This window comes from Macrotis lagotis, chromosome 7 (assembly GCF_037893015.1).
Source record: "Macrotis lagotis isolate mMagLag1 chromosome 7, bilby.v1.9.chrom.fasta, whole genome shotgun sequence".
In the NCBI taxonomy this organism is placed as follows: Eukaryota; Metazoa; Chordata; class Mammalia; order Peramelemorphia; family Peramelidae; genus Macrotis; species Macrotis lagotis.
The window spans coordinates 195,626,151-195,647,021 of NC_133664.1; the positions used below are offsets into that span (position 1 = coordinate 195,626,151).

The 20,871-nt window shown below is 33.3% G+C and overlaps 1 protein-coding gene across 1 annotated transcript in view; it reads left to right on the forward strand.

Moving 5' to 3' along the window:
* Positions 1–20,871, forward strand: part of SLC15A5 (solute carrier family 15 member 5) — a 146,065-nt gene that overhangs the window by 66,349 nt on the left and 58,845 nt on the right. The window contains exon 5 of the mRNA XM_074195312.1: positions 14,715–14,901. Coding sequence (XP_074051413.1) covers positions 14,715–14,901 — 187 coding nt within the window. The remainder of the gene's footprint in view (positions 1–14,714; positions 14,902–20,871) is intronic.

The following is a 20,871-nucleotide window of genomic DNA, read 5'->3' on the forward strand; positions in this document are numbered from 1 at the left end:
AAGAATCCCTATGATTGATAGCATGGCATACAGTGTATTAAAGACCCCATAGACCTAAACCATCAAAATATAGGTGTAACTTATAGGTATGACTTTGGTACTAGCTATCTATGCTCACTTTACTTTCCATTCTGAATAGAAACACAAATCCTAGACCAAAAGGCCATGCCTAATTAAACCAGGTTACAGTTGAATCTTCCCACCTGGTTGCAACTCACTTTTCCCTTTCTTTCCCAAATAAGTCCAAATTTGAAGAAGGAGACTTAGCCAAGGCCATAAGACAAAGTTCCCTTAGGCATGTTTACATGTTCAGATGCAGTATAAAAAAGCCTTAGATTATATATTAAGATCTACTCAAGGAATTTATAAAGTTATTTAAAACTACAGAATATCTCATGCATGATATTGTGCAACTCCAAGTTTACATAATCTATAAATTGAAGATACTCCTCAGAGAAGTCCCCCACTGCATACTGTGATCACAAATTAAGACTTTTCCTCCAAAGGAAACTACTCTGCTAGCTGAAGAAATCAATTTTGTAAAATACTATGGAGAATAAATAATATAGTTTAATAGGGAAAGAGGAAACATTGAATGAAATGTACTTTCTAAGGGGCAGCTAGGTGGCACAGTGGATAGAGCACTGGCACTGGAGTCAGGAGTATCTGAGTTCAAACCCGACCTCAGACCCTTAATAATGACCTAGCTGTGTGGTCTTGGGCAAGTCACAACCCCATTACCTTGCAAAAAACCCCAAAAGAAGTACTTTCTGAAAATATGGAAAGGAGAGTGATGAGTAAGTAGAGTAAAAGAAAAAAAGAAGAAAAAAATTATAATCCCTTAGACACAAAGTGAGAAGTTCACTACCAAGCTCATCATCCTCTGCAGAGTAGCCTTTTCTGCTTATGATAGACACTAGGTGTTGCCCAGTAGCTTTAACTACAGTCTTTATTCTCTATGTCTACCACCTGTTACACTCCTTTATTTTTTAATCTCTTGGATACCTCTGCTGTCATAACTTTCTACCTGGATCCTATGTGCCAACACTACAACCATTCAGACTCATTCTGCTGTTTTTAACCTTGTAATCATTCCATAGGTACATGGAATGAGATTTTAAACTGGTGTTTTAACTATATTTCTTGGGAGGTCTTAAGCTACTCCTTCCACAATCCTCCACCCTACATTCATCTTGGAAAAAATAAAGATGAATGACAAGATAATGATTGGATTCCATATTTGAATAAGACAAAAAGAAAAGTTTATTTTTATTTTTTGAAATTATGTAGAGTTGGCAAAAAAAGATTATTCCAGATCAAAAGGGTGATATTCAGTCATTTGTCTGCAAGTCAAGGAAGTACATTGTTTTCACAAAAATAGTAATGGTTTATGCCACAAAGAACAATGAAAGGCATATAGTAATTGTAAATTGAAGGTTCTTCACTCTGGCAGGTTGCCCCTCTAAAACCATGGAGTGGAGCCTTTCCACTATTTTCCAGGTCACCTTGGTCTGGAGAATTGCCTCACTGGATCTTTCTATGGGTTCTGTCTCTCAAAAATTTAGTTAGAGTCATAATTTAAAATTTTTTTGAAATATTATGGAGAGAACACCTAGGAGAGGCTCTTCTCCTGTCGCCATCTTGGCTCCCTGGAGGTAGACTATTTTAAACAGAGAAATTTTCAACAAAAAAAATAAGGCACAAAAATGTAAAAAAGTATCACTCCAGGGCAGCTAGGTGGCACAGTGGATAGAGCTCCGGCCCTGGAGCCAGGAGTACCTGAGTTCAAATGTGACCTCAGACAGTTAATAATTGCCTAGCTGTGTGACCGCAAATCATTTAACCCCATTGCCTTAAGTAAATAATTTTTTTAAAAGTTATGCAAGAAATTGACAACTAGATGATGAAAATTGTTATTCATTTTCATTATGAAAGTTAAAAGAAAAAGGGAGATCATCCTGTTTGATTTCAACTGAGAATATATTTTAGAAGATTCAGAATTGCTTTGCCCTTCTCTGCATGTCCATGAATAGTTTAAAAAAAAACAACACTGCAAATACTGATTTTGAGGATACAAATAAATTTTACTGAACAGGTAAATTTTCAAATATAGAATTTGCAAATAATGAGGATCACTTGTATTTTACTTTTTCCAGATTCTATTAAGCATGCTTCTTTTGAGTTGTCTAATTGGTCAACATGGCTTTCAAACTTCCTGCTATGTGTACAAACAAATAATACTTTTCCACAGAGCTTCCAAATTTTTCTAAATTCATTTCCGCCTTAACCATTTTTGATGCCTGTCTTTGGATATATTGACAATGCCTTTTCACAAACTTTCCACAATTTTCTGAAGTCCCTTATTCCATGGTACCTTTTGATGCTTTTCTTTATGTAATTTTCTTTCCTTCTGAAGATTACTTGCTGCAGTTGGACTGATCTATATACTATTATTTGCAAATCCTAATCTGTTTTTATCACTTTTTATCAATTACTTTGGGACAATGTGCTTCTTCATTATGATATTAGAGAATCTTTCTTGAATTGCTCTGTTTTGATATCATTGATTTTCAAGTTAGATTCATGATATCCTGTGTGGCCTTGGGCAAGCCACTTAACCCCATTTGCCTTGCAAAAACCTAAAAAAAAAGATTCATGATATCAAACGTAAAAAGGATTTTTAAAAAAAATTCCAGTTTGAGTATGTCCATTTCCTTTTTTATTAATAACAATAACATTTATATTATGTTCTAAAGTTTATAAATACTTTTAAAATATTTTATTATTTTATCTTCATGATAAGCCTGGACAGTAGTTTCTATTATTATCCCCATTTTGCAAATAAGAAAAGTTAGTCTTGCCCAGTTAGTATTTGATGATAGATTTGCACTTAGGTCTTCTCAATACCATATTCAACACTGTGTGCAACTACATACCTGTCTACAGTTACCACCCAGAAATATTGGTAATGTTGTTGACATAGATTTCTTTTTCAAATAAAATTTCAGGATGTTTTAATTAAAAAATTTTCAATGTTCTTAAATTATGTGATTTTTTTTCTCCTTCAGAGATTGGAAGCTCTTTGATGTCATATTCTGTACTTATGCATCATTATGTCTTATGATTTCCCCATACTTGGTGGGAGTATATTGTTGTATGATTTAGAACTTAGGGACAGATAGAGAAAAACAATATAATGCTCTTGCCTATAACTGTCAATATCAGTTTCCCATATTCTTATGATGTACTACTGGTTCAAAATGATCATCTTTAGTCCATGTCTTGTGAACCTGTGATTTACTCAGTTTAGAATGTAGCACTACCTACACTAAAGTACTTGAGAAAGTGAATTGCTAGATTATTTTGGATTTGTTCTAATGCAAATTGCCTTCTTGTGGTGCAAGAAAGTCAAAAGAATTTCACAGTCTTCTGTTTTGAATAGGGCCAACCCACAATCTTTAGCCACTCACCTACTTCATTGACTCTTAGGATATGAATTAGGCTACTTACAAAACTAGAAGTCTTATTAAAGCTCACATGACCAGTTTCAGTGTTTCTGCCAAAGTTTCACAACTACTATAATGAACTAAAGCCATGCAAAATTCTCATTCTAATCACCAGGGCTGACATTTTCTTAATTTGATATTTTACCCTCCTATGCCCAATCTCCCTACAACTCAATCATGGTTGATAAATTAAACTCTGATTGCTTCTATTATTATTATTATTATTATTATTATTATTATTATTATTATTCATCTTATTCTCATCTTTTTAGATTGAATTCAAATAGAAGTTGCCCTTGGACATTTTATTATCCTACCATTCTTTTATTAATAATATTCTAAAGTCCATTTCAGAGGAGCTTTCTATAATTCAGTAAAAGAAATGGCATGTAAATTCATCTTCTGCTTACTAAAAATATCCTTAGAGTAATCCCAGAAGCAGAGGAGATAACAAAGATGATATGTACCTTATCAGTGCTCACATGGTTTTTATTTTTCTGTTATACCTCAATATCTGAAAAGTTTTCTGTCTAACTTTGAGATTATGAGTATTTGGTATGTCAATACCTATTATAAATATCATTCTTAATGCTTTATGTTCATAAATTTTTATTTTTTGGGCAATTGGGGTCAACAGTTTTATCTGAAACTTTCTCCACTATAGTTTGTATCTTGAATTCACAAGGATATATTGAGTTCTATATTTGTACTCTATAGATTTACTGGTTAGTTTATAAAAAAAAGGTAGTAAAATTCTGATGCATAATAATAGATAACATTTATCTATCATATAATTTATATGGCACTTGACAAGTGCCTGGACACTAAGCTAAATGCTTCACAATTGTCTCATTTGATCCCCAAAACAAGAATCCTGGGAGGTAGGTGTTATTTTTATGGTCCTTACTTTACAAATGAGGACACTGAGGCGAAAAGAAGATAAGAAACTTGCCCAGTTTTCACAAACTAGGACCAATTTAAACTTGTCTTCCTGATATCAGGTCCAGAATTCTATCAACTGAGACATTTAATTGCCATTGGTCATCTTTGGTTTCAGGTCATATCTTTCTAGATAGATAGTTGATAAGTGTTATACTTTTGCAGCCTACAGTAATATGTTGCACAGTTTCTATTGATTCATTGTATAATTTATGATTCATTATTATTATTTTCATTGATTTTGATTTACAATGATCGATTAAGTGATTATTAACTCATTTATATCATGTTTTGTAGGCTATATGTGTTTTTATTCCTAACTAATTTGTGAAGTAATTAGGAAAATACATATTCTCATTTTACAAATGAGGAAACTACATCACATAGGCATGAAAGTATCTGCATAATAAATAAGCATCAGAATTCAGGCAGGGACCTTTAGATACTAAAGTCTTTCCATCATAATCCTTTTAATGTTCTTTTACTTGTAGTTAATGTCCAAGTGCATGTTATTTAAAATGATGTTAGATTAGAAAATGTAAAAGAATCAGTGGAATCTTCCACATCTTAAGGAAAATAGAGAAACTTTTAATGGGATTGGTTGTGTGTTTATTAAAAGAGAAAAAAAATCAACCTTTAAAGATGACCAATGTACTGAAGGAGAATATAATACAATCTTTTAATTCTATGTTTTAGTTTTGGTAGTTATTACTAACCTTTATTTCAGAGATATATTTTTAAAAATATTTTGAGCTTAGGGGTGATGATTTTGGCACTTGGCATCAGTGGACACTCAAAGTTGATAATGAAACTCTATTGACAGCATTTATATTGGAATACTCACAGGCATATATAAAATAAAAGTATTTAAATTTTAAGAGGGAATAATTTCAGTATTTGAGGTAGAAGCAAAAATGATTTCAAGCTTTCAAGACATTGGAGCCTTTTCTTAGATTAGGTAATATATTAATATTGCTCCACTAAAGATTAATAGTACTTTTGTCACATTATTAAGTTAACAGGTTTCTGTGTCTGTGATTCATGCTGATAATAACTTTATTCCTTTTAACGATAATTCTCATTCGAAATCAGTTAACAGACACTTGAAAGTTGTGCTAGCAGCCCTTCCTATTTGCAATAGCTCAGCTGCCAGCATTTTTTTGGCATACTATTCATTTTTCCTTTTGATTAGGAGATATGTTCTTAATAAATCTTTTGAACTGATAAGGGTAATAACTGATATTTAGATCATACTTCTCCTTGGTACCCAACTGAATTGATTCTTATTTACTGCCCAATGAGCCATATTATTGGTTTTAAGATCCATTATCATTTAGTACAGTAGAGTTAGAAGAATTAGAAGAGAATGAAGGAAATTACCTATCCCTACCCCTTCTTGAAGGTTGATAAGACATTATTATCTCCAAATAATGAAGGAAACATTTTTATACAAACATCTGGAGGAGACAACTCTCTTGGAAATTAAATGAAAGCATAATCTTTCTTTCTTAGAATTTATAATACTGTATAATCCAAATTCTCCATAAAGGTCCCAAATATCTTGTACAATAGAAAACACCCTGGTTTCTAGGAGACTATAGCATGGAGCACAATCTCTGGCAAGTTCTGTGATTAAACTGGAATGGTGTCAAGGGTAAATTTAGAGACTTACTATTTTCCAAGTAGTTAATATAGTATAGTGGATAGAGTGTCTACTCAGAGACAGGGAAAACTGTGTGATTGAACTCCACTTTAGATACTTAGTAGCTATGTGACCTTGAGCAAGTCATTCAACTTCTAACTCAGTTTTTTCATTTATTAAATGAAAAAATTTAACTAAGTGATCTCTAAACTTTTTCTGACTCTAAATATACATGAACATATTATTCCCTAAGTACAAGCCTAAATTTAATAAGGCTCATGCAAACATGTTTGCCCACCAGAGAAAGAATAAAATTATCAATTTATTAAATGGACAGAAATGCAAGTCTCTGCTTCTTTAGAGTCAACCTGAAAATTATAAGAATGGGGAAGAGAATGCTAAGTATAAAAACTTTAGTCATCTAAAATCATGATTTAATCAATATCTAATTTTTGCCCAAAGATCATTGGAAAAACTGGACAAACTAAAGTACATATTAGCATGCATGATAAAGATGAAAAAACATAAAAGAGCTGTAGTTAAATGGAAGAAAAAAACACAAGTTCTTCACAGAGAGTGTATTACAGAACAGATTGTAGAGTTGGTTTCATCATGTATTCAAAGTCAATAAGAAGTTATTTTAAGAGTAATTTTTAGAGCTGACATTGATGATTATATTTCTATCAATGTGACTTAAATTCTATAAAAAAGTATGAGAGAGTCATAATTCAAATAGATCTCTATGGTTGGGAATCAGGTGCATAAAAAACATGAAATGTAATTGTGAGAAATATAAATGTATAGACTTTTTCCTGCATCCTTTGCAAAAACTTACTTCACAAATACATTGAAGAGTCAAAAAGACAATAATTCAACTAAAATATGCAGCAGTTTTAACAAGAAAGGTTAAGTGAATTTCTGTTGGTCAAATAGCTAGGAAGTTTGAGACTCAAATCTGGTTTTCTTAATTGCAAAGCTAAGGTTTGGTCAACTTTCCATTAAAGTCTTTCTTGGTTCCATAATATTAATAGAAGTGGATGTATTAAAGACTTTGACAGTTGTTTTTCAACTTCAAAAGAAGTCAACATCATCAATATTAATATAAAAGAATCACTAGAGGATGAATTTTCTTCAAAACTTCCCCAACAATGTGTCTTCAAGGTATCAATAATTCCAGTGAATAATGTACTACCTGCTAATGAAATCCATTGTGATTTTAGACAATTCTAATAATAGTCTTGAAATCTTTCTAAAATCAAATAATCTAAAGTTCATCATTCCTCTCCTTATTTATTCTAACATATATGTGTATATGTATATTTTGCCCACTCACCTGCTGATACTTACTCAAAGACCTTCTACAATACTTATTTACTCTCACAGAGAATTAGTCTGAGAATATTTCTATTTTTAAATTTTTTTAGAAATCCACAATTGTAATGGTGCAAATGCTGCTACTGTAATGTTTCTATGTCTTGCTAAATAATTTTTGGGAATTGCTATGTAAAAAACAATTCTTCTGATAGTCAATATTTTGTTCGTTTCAAATTCAAAGTAAAATCTCCCAAGCATACTAGACTTGGAGTGAGATGTTAGATTTGGAATTTGTCCTTGACACTCACTAGCAGTGCAAAATCAAAGATCTCCGAAGCTCTGATTCTTCAGCAGTGAGCAAGTCTAGCTATTTTCTTTTTTTGCATGTTTTTGGTTTATTTATTTTATATTATTACAATAATCTTGTTTTGAAAGTAAAAACAGCATCCCCAAAAGGTGAGAAACCTCAAGAATAGAAAGAAAGAAAAATGTACTTTAGTCTGTGTCCAGATTCCAATGGCTCTGTCTATGCAATGAGTTGCCTTCTTTATTGTAAGTCCTCCAAAGAAGTTGCTTCAGTACTTTTCCCACAGTTGCTATCACTAGCTGTATTTCCCTCCACTATATTCCAACCCACTCTTATTTATTCTATTCTGTCTCTACTTTCACCCTGTCTCTGTTCAAAAGTGTGTTGTATCTGAGTACCCTCTCCCACGATCTTTCCTCTCTTCTATCACCTACTCCTCCCTTTGCTTCCCCCATTCCCTCTTAACCAATCCCTTTTTTCTCATTTTTCTCTAGGGTAAGATAGATTTCTATACCCTATTGTGTGTATGTTATTTCCTCTATGAGTCATTTCTGCTGAGAATGAAAGCTCACTCATTATCCCTAACTTCCTCTGTTCCACTCCATTGCAAAAGCTTTTTCTGGACTCTTAAGTGAAATATCTTAGCCCCTTCTTCCTTTCCTTTCTCTTCCTCCCAATACTTTCCTTTATCACACATTGACTTCATCTTTTTACTATACTATACCATTATATTCAGCTCCTTCCTGTGCCTAGTCTCTATATACTCTTTCTAATTGTTCTTATATCTTCTTCCTATGCAAGAATACAAACGGTTCAAAACCATTAAATTTCTCATAGTTAGTCTTCTTCTTCCCTCTCTATGGTTCACCTGATTCCTGTATTGAGATAAAACTTCCTGATCAGCTCTGGTTGCTTCAATAGAAAAGTTTGAAAGCCCCCTGTTTTATTGAAAGTCCATCTTTTCCCTGAAAGAGGATGTTTAGTTTTGTTGGGTAGTTGATTCTTGGTTGTAAACCAAGATCTTTTGCCTTCCAGATTATCATATTCCAGGCCCTATGAGCCCTTAATGTAGATGCTGCCAGATCTTGCATAATCCTCACTGTAGACCCACAGTAATTGAAGTGTTTGTTTCTGGCAGCTTTTAGTATTTTCTCTTTGACTTGGGAGTTTTGGAATTTGGACATGATATTCCTGGAAGTTTTTCTTTTGGCATCTCTTTTAGGAGGCAATTGATGAATTCCCTCAATTACTATTTTACCCTCTGCTTCTAGGATCTCAGGTAAATTTTACTGTATTATTATTTCTTGAAAAAAGAAGTCTAGCCTCTTTTCCTGGTCATGACTTTTGGGTAGCCAAAAAAATTTTAAATAATCTCTCCTGGATCTCTTTTCAAGGTTGATTGTTTTTCCAATGAAATATTTCATATTTTCTTCTAATTTGGGGGTGTTTTTTGGAATAGTTTTATTTTTTCCTGATTTCTCACAAAGTCATCAGCTTCCTTTAGTTCCATTTTGCATATGAAGAAGTTATTTTCTTCAGAGAGCTTTTTTATCTCCTTTTCCAGCTGGCCAGTTCTGCTTTTTAAGGCATTCTTCTCATTTGCTTTTTGTGTTGTTTTTTTATTTGGCCCAAAACTGGTTTTTAACAATTTTTTTTCAGGTTTTTTTTTGTATTTCTTTCACTAAGTTGCTGATTTGGTTGTCATGATTTATCTTCATCGCTCTCATTTCTCCACCCAATTTTTCCTCTTCCTCCCTTAAATGCTTTTCAAAGTCTTTTTTTTTTGAGCTCATCCTTAGCCTGTGTCCATTTTCTATTTCTCTTACAGGTTTTGGGTACAGAAGCTTGGGTTTTTCAATATTCTGCAGGTTCCATGGGACCAAAGTAATTTTTCTAGGGTTAGATTGTTCTTTTTCTTTTGTTTGCTCGTTTCCTCAGCCTATGACTGATTTACCTTGCCTCCAAGACTTTGCGGGGGGGGGGGGGGGGGGGGGGGGGGGGGGAGAGAGTTGGAACAACTCACAGGGACCTTAATTCGTCTAAGGTCTTATGAGAGTCTCTGACTGCTCCCTTGTCTGTGCTCTGGGATGTAGATGATCACCCAGCCTTCCCTGTGCTCTGGAGCTCTGAGGAAGGTCCCTGTTAGGCTATAGTGGTGTCGGACCTGGATTGCAACCTGGATCTGGGTGTGGGCAAACAGCAAAATCCTGCCCCCAGGGAGAGCAGAGAGGCCTCTGCAGTCTCCCCTGACCCTCTTGCCATCTGTGGGCTGTACTCTGGAGGTGCAGGTTGCCTTCCCCGATTCCTACTGTAAGTTCTCACCACAGGCTGCTCTGAGGCCAGTACTTGCTCTGCACTCACTGTGGTGCTGCAGAGTTCTCTCTCCACCCCTTCAAGCTGTTCTCAGTGATCCCTGGGTCAAGAGATCTAGAAATTGCCCCCTCTGCCACAGACCCAGGCACCTCCCAGGAATCTAGGCACCCCACCAGCTGTTCTGCACTGTGGCTGCAGCTGCAGCAGCTTTTTCCAACCCCAGTCTCAATGAAAGAGACATTTCCCATGGAACTTCTAAGTTGTCTTGGACTGGGAAATTGTATCACCCAGTCTTTCTGTCATTTCTGCGCCTCTAAATTTTGACTAGAGTCATAATCTGACAACTTTTGGAGTTTTAGGGGGGGGATGAGCTTCCAGGAATTCCTGCCTTCATGCTGTGGCTCCACCCACCCCAGCTATTTTCATAAGACTTTCCTCATAGGGAAAAATAATGAACACATGATATTCTCTCTCCCTGACTGAGGAGTGGGTGTTGGGGGGGGGGGGGGCTTGAAGGTTGTGGTGAAATTGGGAAGAGTTTGGGAAAGAAGAGATTGCTTCCTCAGGTTTCAGGCTTCAAATGAAGGGACACCTGGTTCTGAAGTTCTAAGAGAGAGACTCCATGAGGGAGAGAAAACTCTGGGAAGGGACCAGCAAGTAGAGGAGTCAGAATTTCAAAGATATCCTCATTTCTAGTTTGTTTTACTAGTGACTTTAGGGAACTTCCCCATAGGTGACATTGAATGATGGTCTTTAGAATCCTGGTCCTTGGTTTACAGGGAGTCAAGTTTTTGGATATAGAGGGCATTCCTTCTTCATTGAGGGACAGCAACTTAAAGTGTTTTTTATATAAAAATAATATACTCCTAACTAGAAATATTTAGGGAAGCTGATACATATAATTCTCTGAGGAGAATATAACTCTAGCCCCAATCTCATACTTCTCTTCGGGAAAAAAAATCAGTCCTCCTTGAAACAGAATCCTAGAGATAGCTATTCATATTTTCCTATAGGCTGCATAGACAAAACCATATGGATATGTACATGAGCAATAAACACACATATGCATATACCCAGTGTTAATAATATCTTTTATATTTACCTTCTATATTTACAATCTATATGTAGTATACATTGTATACAGATACTGCATTAAAATGATTTTTAGCTTGGTAGAATCCATTAAGGTACTTCATTAGAAGAATTATTAAGATATTAGGGTCAAGAGCACACTACTTTGAGTCTTCACATTTCATAAAATTTTACCTTTAGTGGAGATTTTAAGTGTATGAAATAAAAAATAAATTTGGAAACACAATGTAGTAAAGTATATTTTAAATGAAAATAGAATTTATATAAAATTTATTTTGTGTGTTTTGAGAGTAAGGACTGGATGAGTGTATATGCTCTGTTTCCCCACAAAGTTGGGGTGAAAAGTTTCTAGATCATTGAAGAAAATTGTCTTTGGACTGCTATTCACAGAAACCTGTTCATGGACTCTACAGTATGACCATGTCACCCAGCATGGACTCTTTTCGGGCAGGCACAGTGCCAGTGTACAGTTTTGAAAAGCTGATAAGTCTCACCAGGGAGGCTAGAGAGAATAGATGAGAGAGATGAGGAAAATTTGCAGCTTCATCTAGACCATACCATGGGAAGTATCACCAAGGGATCAATGAACGCTAGACTACAGCTGCTGTGCCCAGAGAAGTCAACAGGTTTTTTTTTTTTGCTTTTTTTTACTTCTACAGTAACAAGATTCCCTAATACCATTCTGTGAGTGATCTGATATGTCCTTCTCCTGCTGTGTTGGGGAGACAGAAGAGTTAATTGGGAATTGATTAGAACTATTGGGAGACATGCTAGGATTAGCACCTACATGGAAATGGGTGCTGAAAATGCTTCTTACCACATTCAGTTCCTTGTTATTGAATTGTCATTTCATTTTAATTAAATTTCTTTACAATAATTCATGCATTATTAGGATTGCTTTGTATAAATAGAGCTGTGATTTTTTTAAATAGATAATTATTCTCCTAATAGTCCCGTGTTCCCGGTTATAGGAGAAAAGAAAACACATAAGAGAAGTGCCAAGCTAAATAAGGAGCTAACCCACATCTTTTACTTATGCTCTCACAATCTCCCTAACATGAGGAAATACGTTACTGTGGAGGAGGAAAAATATCTGAGTTCAAATCTCAACTTTATTTTTAACTGTCTCTTTGATTCTTTGTAGACAACTTGTGTTAATATGGAGAACATATTTCTAAGGTAGTTTCTGACTCTAAATTTATGAGCCTGTGAATCACATTCTGTTTAGCAAATGGAGAAATTGAAGGTCAGCGAAAATAAGTATATAAGTAAGTCACTTTTAACTCCCTATTGTGTTAAGTGTAGTGAATGCATAGGTGTATTGCTCACTAATTTTTACTAATTTCATAATGTTCCTCTTCTTTTATGTTCCATTATAAATAATGCTCTTAATGTATATTCAGAAGTTTATTGAAATTTCCTGATATCTTGACTACATTTCCCTTTAAATTCTGAAGGAGAATGAGTTAATAATCATTTCAAGTGTAATGCCATTTACAATATATTCTATACTATATAATTATATTGTATATTGTATAATTGTACATTAAATTTCTTTAGGAATGTTAGTAGAGCTGGAATTTCCTCATAGTATATATACATTGTTACATCTACTAAGAATCAATCAATCATTAAGTATTTTTATAAAATGTAAGTGATATAGGATCCAAATAGAGTCAAGGATTATACTAAATATTAGGAATAGATGAGGTAGCATTTAAATCCTAAATTCTACCTCTCTGGTTCCCTCATGGATTTACTGGATGACCAAGATTGAAATCCCATGTTACTAATACCTACTCTAGAAGTTAAAGATTACTTCATAACTGACTTGCTTAAATAGTCATATAACTATGGGCCCTCAATGAATACTATTACATGAGAGTAAGAATTTACGTAAGATTTTGCTCCCTTTTAGCACTATGATGAACCCAGTTCTTTGTTTCATAACCAAAGGTGTATTGTGATTGTGGATGGAGAAGTGGAGGGAGAACTTGATAGTGTTCTTAGGTGGAGAAAAAAACACTATTGTGTAAGTTGGTAAATAAGATGCATGAGTAAATGTTACTTAGATTTAGCCTTTGTTTCTTGTCTATGGCCTCTCTCTCTCTCTCTCTCTCTCTCTCTCTCTGCTATTTCTCTCCATATATACACATATTTGCATATAAAATATGTATTCATTTATATACATTTATAAATTGTCATAGTGAAAACTGCATGAAGATAAATTCTAAATCTTTAATATCTTTATATTTCCCAAGGAACTTAAAGAACACACTAGTTAACTGTATATTAGAGAAAAAGAGATAGAGAAATGTAGTTCTATATACACATATATGTATATATTTAAAGAGATGTATATGTATATAATATGTAGGAAGTACATTTGTGGGTGCATGTTGGACAACATATAAATACCTGAAATGTCTACATAATAGGTGATATAGCTACTTAACTAAGACATGTGTGTTTATTTGTTAAATAAGGCACTTTATAAGGTTTAAAGGAGCTATTAAAAGTTCAGGCTTCCGTGGAGTTTGCAGAGAGTGAAATAGCAATTTTAAAATGTATTCAGTTTTTAATTTTTTAATTTTTTTTAGATTTTTCAACACAATGGGGTTAGGTGACTTGCCCAAGGCCACACAGTTAGGTAATTATTAAGTGTTTGAGGTCGGATTTGAACCCAGGTACTCCTGACTCCAAGGCCCGTGCTTCATTCACTGCGCCACCTAGCCACCCCGTATTCATTTTTCTAATTGGAGCTCTCCTAGTCTCCCAGTACACTGATGGACCTGTGCTTATTGATATATATATATATATATATATATACATATATATATATATATATATATCCCTTCTCTTGGTTTTCTTTGTGAATCAAAAATAAAAGTACCCACGTACTTCAGTACAAACCATAAAGTAGATGAAGTGTTTGATTATTCTCCATTTCCTTTTTTAAGTCATTTGGGTTCAATTAGCAAGCCCCACTAGACTATCTTATGAAGTCTCTTAGTGAATAGCTGAATGAATCAATGACTAAAAATTTCAAAAATGTGTCCACCATTCCATGTATGTCTTGTGAGAAAAAGAACAAAATTCATCCTTGGTGATTTTGCCAGTGATCATAATGCCAGCTCTGGGATATCTCTTGGTGAGGAATTTAACTCTGCAATGTAGATAAAAGCAACAATAACACTTTTAAGTGATTGCTACTCATTGTTGATTGAATAAAAGGTACTGACAGCTAATTCAAAACCTAAGGGATATCATTTCTTATATATCAACCCTAGGAAGGACACATTCTGCATGGTATAAATACTCAATAGAGAAAAAATTATGAAAATAGATGGGTTTTACAAATAATTTTTCCATGAACTGCACTACTATTGTGCATAGAGTGAACAGAACTTCTCTTGCCATCAGTTTAGTAAAGCTATATCAATTCAGAATTAAAACTATTAAAAAGGTGAGAATTCTTATTCTGGTCTTTCTCAGATGCCTAGTCAATAGAATAATGTTCACTGGGAGAATATATAAAAAGCTTTCTTTAAAGCTGTCGCTATTTTAATGAAGAAGCTTTTTTCCTCTTTCCCAAATACAGATTCCTTCAGGATATTATCTGCAGACTATGAATTCCAACTTGAATCTGAATGGGTTTCTTCTGCCAATTGCAGCAATGAATGTGATAAGCATCATACCTCTATTAATTCTTGCTCCTTTTCTTGAATGTATCAGTACTTGTCTATTTCTTGTAAAGAGGGGAGGACCACCACTGTTAATGTATATTAGTAAGTATAACTTACTTCCAGAAATTTGTGTATATCTGTATGTAGTTATTCCTATACATATATTTCTATGTGAGCAGATTTCTACTTTAAAATACCCTAAATGATAATGATAGAAGAGCTAACTGATGATTCTAAACACATCGGGATCATTGAAAAGAGTCAAAAAACATAATGTAGTTTTGTGGAAAACCCCAAGTTTGAGTCACTATAAAATATTGGGACTGGCCTCAGAAATAGAATATTAAATATCAAGTATTGTAGACAGCCAAAAAAAAGTTCTTGACTTAAAAAGGAAAAACAATCCAGATTGTGCAAGATGATTCTTCAGTTACAAGAAAGCAGATGGAAAATGGAAAAATGATAGTCTAAAGAACAAAGAATATTATTTTCCTCCACAAATATCAGAGTCAAAATCAGTCAATAAATATTTGTGCCTATTCTATACAAAGCACTGTGTTAAACACTGAAGATACAAAGAAAAGGCATGACTGTCACTGACTTCAAGGATTTCAGGAGAAAGACAATACATAAAAAGAAACAAGGTGAAAGAGTTAGGTAGCCATTGTAACTGCATTCAGTGGAACTTAATTAGATGAATTCCCTGGGTGGCCTCCTAAATAATGGAAGATCTAGGATGCATTCTCATTCCCCCCACCACCACCCTTTCTAGTTAGAGGGAGAGAAGAACCCCAGGATCAGGGGCTTAGAGTGTTTTAGAGTTAATCTCTTGATCAACTCTTGCAGGATCTTGTAGGATGAGTTTCCAGAAATATAAAGTCCAGAGCATCTGTGTGGGAAACAAGAATAACCTGACAAGTTATTTAACTATCAATAAAAAAGAAGTATAGGATTCTTTGAAGAAATATGAAGTAAACAGGGGATTTGTTATGCAAACTCAGGACACAAAGCAATATAAAAGAAAAAAGAACTTCTGGAAAGAAAACCATCTGCAATGAAATTAATTTTTTTGCATCTAAGACAAGGGAATTCTATTGTCATATATGATTTTGTGTGTGTGCACATACATGTTGGATCAGAGAGTTTGTTTGAACTTTCATAAGCTTTGAAGACAACTGAGACAACAAGGAATTAACCTCAATGGGGATATTCTGAAGACCAAATAATCAGTAGAGAAAGGGATAAAGTTGGGGCACTATTTTGCAGACATAAACATACATTCTTTAATGAAAAAAATCAACATTTTGAGGGAGGGAGGACAGTGGAAAATCATTTGAGTAAGGAAAGAAAGAATAGAAGGAATTAACAGTGGGCAAATCTGAAGTTCATTCCTTCTTATTGTTCACTACAAATATTAGTTCTCTTACATTGGGCTGGAGTTTTGAGAAGGCGGGAAGGAGAGAGACAAAGACAGAGATAGGCAGAGACAGAGAGACAGGCAGACAGAGACTGAGAGACAGAGACAGAGACAGAGAGGAAGATGAAAGTAGAATAAGAAATGAAATGGCAATTTGCTTTTGTAAATTGATGACAAATTAGAGAAAAAATCTAAATAACAAGATTTTATATAACAACATCTAGCTGTATTTGCAATATCATGTAATCAAAGATGCACTGCTTTCATTTGGAACTAGGTATTTTTGTGAGTAATGATTTTCAGTCATTAAATTCTAGAATTAAAATAAATTAAACTTAGAACCAGACCTTTGAATCACTTTATCAAAAGATGTTAAACTAAGATTTTGAAACATAATAAAACATATTTATTCACATTGCTTTTTTGAAAATATAAATATTAATTTGATGTAATTCAAAGGGTTCAAATACCATTGATAAAATAAAAATTATTTAAAGCTAATTTATATGTATTACATTATTCTGATATGTTTTATATACAATAGAGTTATATATGACAGCACATATCTAAATTTTATATATTTGATAGTATAAGCCATCAAATGTCAAAAGATAAATTAATACCTTCAGCTCTCTATTAAATCTATGATTTCATAAATATGAATATACCTTCCAGCAATACATATCACAAGTTATTAGACCTGCTCATCCTATGTTATCCTTTCCATTTCTTTGCATAAATTCATTGCACAGTCTTCGCAAGACTTTCTGTGAGTTCCGTTAGCAAAGGCAGGACACTAATGAAGCAAAATGTTCATCAATTTTTCTTTGCTTCTGCTGATATGACTGCTCATCTTTGTTAAGTGTACAACTCTTTAATAAGCTAAATATTGCTTTCTCCTCATGATATCTTTTATTTAATATATAGCTTCTTGGTCATGTTCACATTGAGTTTCCCCATTGTCTTCTGAGTGATTCATTTCACTTTTTCAAGAATTATGACCCAACACTATTCTATAGCACAAGAAGAAATTAAAAGAATCTTGTAACTTCCTAAGGCAATTCTCCTTTTCTTATTAATTCTATGTGAGATATATATATGCATATATATACATATATGTATATATACATATACATATATATATATATATATACTCAACAGATGAGAATTACAGGGTGTTTTTTCTTTTTTAATTAATATTTTATTTTATTTTTCCAATTACATTATGAAAGTTTTTCAAGATTCATTCATATATAAATGCTTAGTTTTAAGTTACATAATTTCCTTCCTCCCTCCCCTCCCACCCTCCTCCCCTTAGCAGCTAACAGTCTGGTGAATATTGCACATACACACTCATGTTTAGCATGTTTACAGATTAGTCATTTTCAGTATGAGAAATTAGGATTAAGGGAAAAGAAAGAAAATTATGAGATAGGAAAGGAAAAACATTAGAGGAATTTTTTAAAAGTGAATGTAATGTTCATTCACATTCTGTAGTTTTATTTTATTTTGTTTTTCTTCCTCTGGATGTGGATTAGCATTGTCCTTAGCAGGTCTCTTAGAGGTTGTCCTAGCTATCTGAACTGCTGAGAGGAGTTGTATCCATCATGGATGATCAACTCACAATTTTGTCATTAATGTGTACAATCTTCTCTTGCTTCTCCTTCCTTTGCTCAGCATCAATTACTGTAATTCGTTCCATGCTTCTCTGGAGCTTAACCATTCATGATTTCTTATAGAACAATAGTATTCCATAACATTCATATATCATAACTTATTCAGTCATTCCCTAATTGATAAGTATTCACTCAGTTTCCAATTCTTTGCAACTGCAAAAAAGAGCTGCTATAAATATTTTGGAACATGTAGTACTTTTTCTATTTTTTATGATTCCTTCTGGATATGAGCATAGTATTTGTATTGCTGGATCAAAGGGTTCTGATCAGTTTTATTGCTCTTTGGGCATAGTTCCATATTGCTCTCCAGAATGGTTGGATCAGTTCAAAACTCCACCAACAATGCATTAATGTCCCAATTCTGCTATAACCTCTCCAGTGTTGATCGTTTTTCCTTTTTGTCATCTTAACCAATCTGATAGGTGTGAGGTGGAACTTCACAGTTGTTTTAATTTGCATTTTTCTAACCAGTAATGATTTGGAGCATTTATTCATGTGATTATATATAACTTTAATTTCTTCATTTGGAAACTGTTTATGTTCTTTGATCACTTATCAGTTGGGGAATGAATCACAACCTTATAAATTTGATGCAATTTTCTATATATTTTAGAAGTGAGACCTTTATCAGAACCCCTAGCTAAGAAAATTGTTTCCCAATTGTCTGTTTTCCTTTTAGTTTTGGCACCATTGGTTTTATTAGTGCAACACCTTTTTTTTTTAATTTAATATAACCCAAATCATCCATTCTGCAATTTATAATGGTCAGAAATTTCTCCACTTTCCTAGATCTGATAGATTCAGTTTTTCTTGATCTGTTAATTGGTCTATGGTATCTTTTTATGTCTAAATCCTATACCCATTTTGACCTTAGTTTGGTATAGGGAATGAGATGTGGGTCTATGCCACAGTATTTTCCAGTGTTCCCAACAATTTTTATCAAATAGTGAGTTCTTATCCCAGAAGCTAATATCTTTGGGTTTGTCAAAGCATACTGCAGTCATTTACTACTGGTTCTTTTGAACTAATCCTAATCCACTGATTCATTAATCTATTTCTTCACCATTACCAAGCAGCTTTGATGATTGAAGCTTTATAGTATAATTTTAGCTCTAGTAGAGCTAAGCAACCTTTCTTTACATTTTTTCATCAATTCAGTTGATATTCTTGACCTTTTGTTGTTCCAGATGAATTTTTTGCTGCTTTTTTCTAATTCAGTAAAGCAAGTTATTTGGTAGTTTGCACTGAATAAGTAAATTAATTTGGGTAGAATTGCCATTTTTATTATGCTATCTCGCTCTAACCACAAGCAATTAATATTTATCCAGTTGGTTAGATCTCACTCTATTTATGTGAGAAGTGCTTTGTAATTGTGTTCATATAGTTTCTGGGTTTGTCTTGAGAGGAAGATTCTCAAGTATTTAGTGTTGTCTGCAGTTGCTTTAAATGGAATTTCTCTTTCTATCTCTTGCTCTTCAACTTTGTTGTTCATATATAGAAATGCTGATGATTTATATGAGTTTATTTTATATCCTGCAACTTTGCTGAAGGTGTTAACTGTTACAAGTAGATTTTTAGATGATTTTCTTGGGTATTCTAGATGTGCCATCATATCCTCTGCAATGAGTGAAACCTTTGCTTCCTCATTGCCCATTCTGATTCCATAAATTTCTTTTTCTTCTCTTATTGCTAAAGTTAGCATTTCTAATATTATATTGAATAGTAATTGTGAAAATGGGCTTCCTTGTTTTACCCCTGATCTTATTAAAAATACTCCTAGTTTTTCCCCATTACATAAAATATTTCTTCATGGTTTTAGTTCGATACTACTTATTATTTTACTTTTTTCTTTTTTTTAGGTTTTTTTGCAAGGCAAACAGGGTTAAGTGGCTTGCCCAAGGCCACACAGCTAGGTAATTATTAAGTGTCTGAGACCAGATTTGAACCCAGGTACTCCTGACTCCAGGGCCGGTGCTTTATCCACTGCACCACCTAGCTGCCCCTACTTATTACTTTAAGAAAAATCCCATTTACTCTTATACTTTTTAGTTTTTGTTGCATTTTGTCAAAGAATTTTTCATCATCTATTGAGATAATCATATGATTTCTGTTAGTTTTGTAATTGATATGTTCAATTATGTTGAGTTTTCCTAATAGTGAATCATTTCTACCTACCTGATATAAATCCAACCTGATAATGTGTATTATCCTAGTAATAACTCACTGTAATCACTTTGCTAAAATTTTATTTAAGATTTTTGCATCAATGCTCATTAGGGAGATAAGTCTATAATTTCCTTTGTATGTTTTGGTTCTTCATGGTTTAGGTATCAGCACCAGATTGATTTCATCAAAGGAATTTGGCAGAACACCTCCTAATTTTTAAATAATTTATGTAGAATTTGGAATTCAGAACTTATTGTTCCTTAAATGTTTGGTAGAATTCACTTGTAAAATCCATCTGGTCCTGGACACTTTTTCTTAGAACATGTATTGATAGTTTCTTCCAATTCTTTATTTGAAATGGAGTTATTTAGGTATTTTATTTCCTCTTCTGTTAATCTGGACAGTTTGTATTTTATTAATATTCATCCATTTCTCATATGTTATCAAATTTATTGATAAAACAGTTTGGCAAAATAACATCAAATTATACTTCACCCTTTTATTTTTGATGCTGGTAATTTGGTTTTCTTCTTTCTTTTTTTTTAATCTAATCTGATTACCAAAGCTTTATCTATTTTATTTGGTTTTCTTCATAAAACCAACTCTTAGTTTTATTTATTACATGAAAGATTTTCTTGCTTTCAGTTTTATTAATCTCTCCCTTGATTTTCAAAATTTCTTATTTGATAATTAATTTCAGATCTTTAATTTGTTCTTTTTCTAACTTTTTAAAGGGTATACCCAATTCATTGATTTTCTCTTTCTCTATTTTATCCATATAGGCATTTAGAGATATAAAATTTTTCCTAAAAA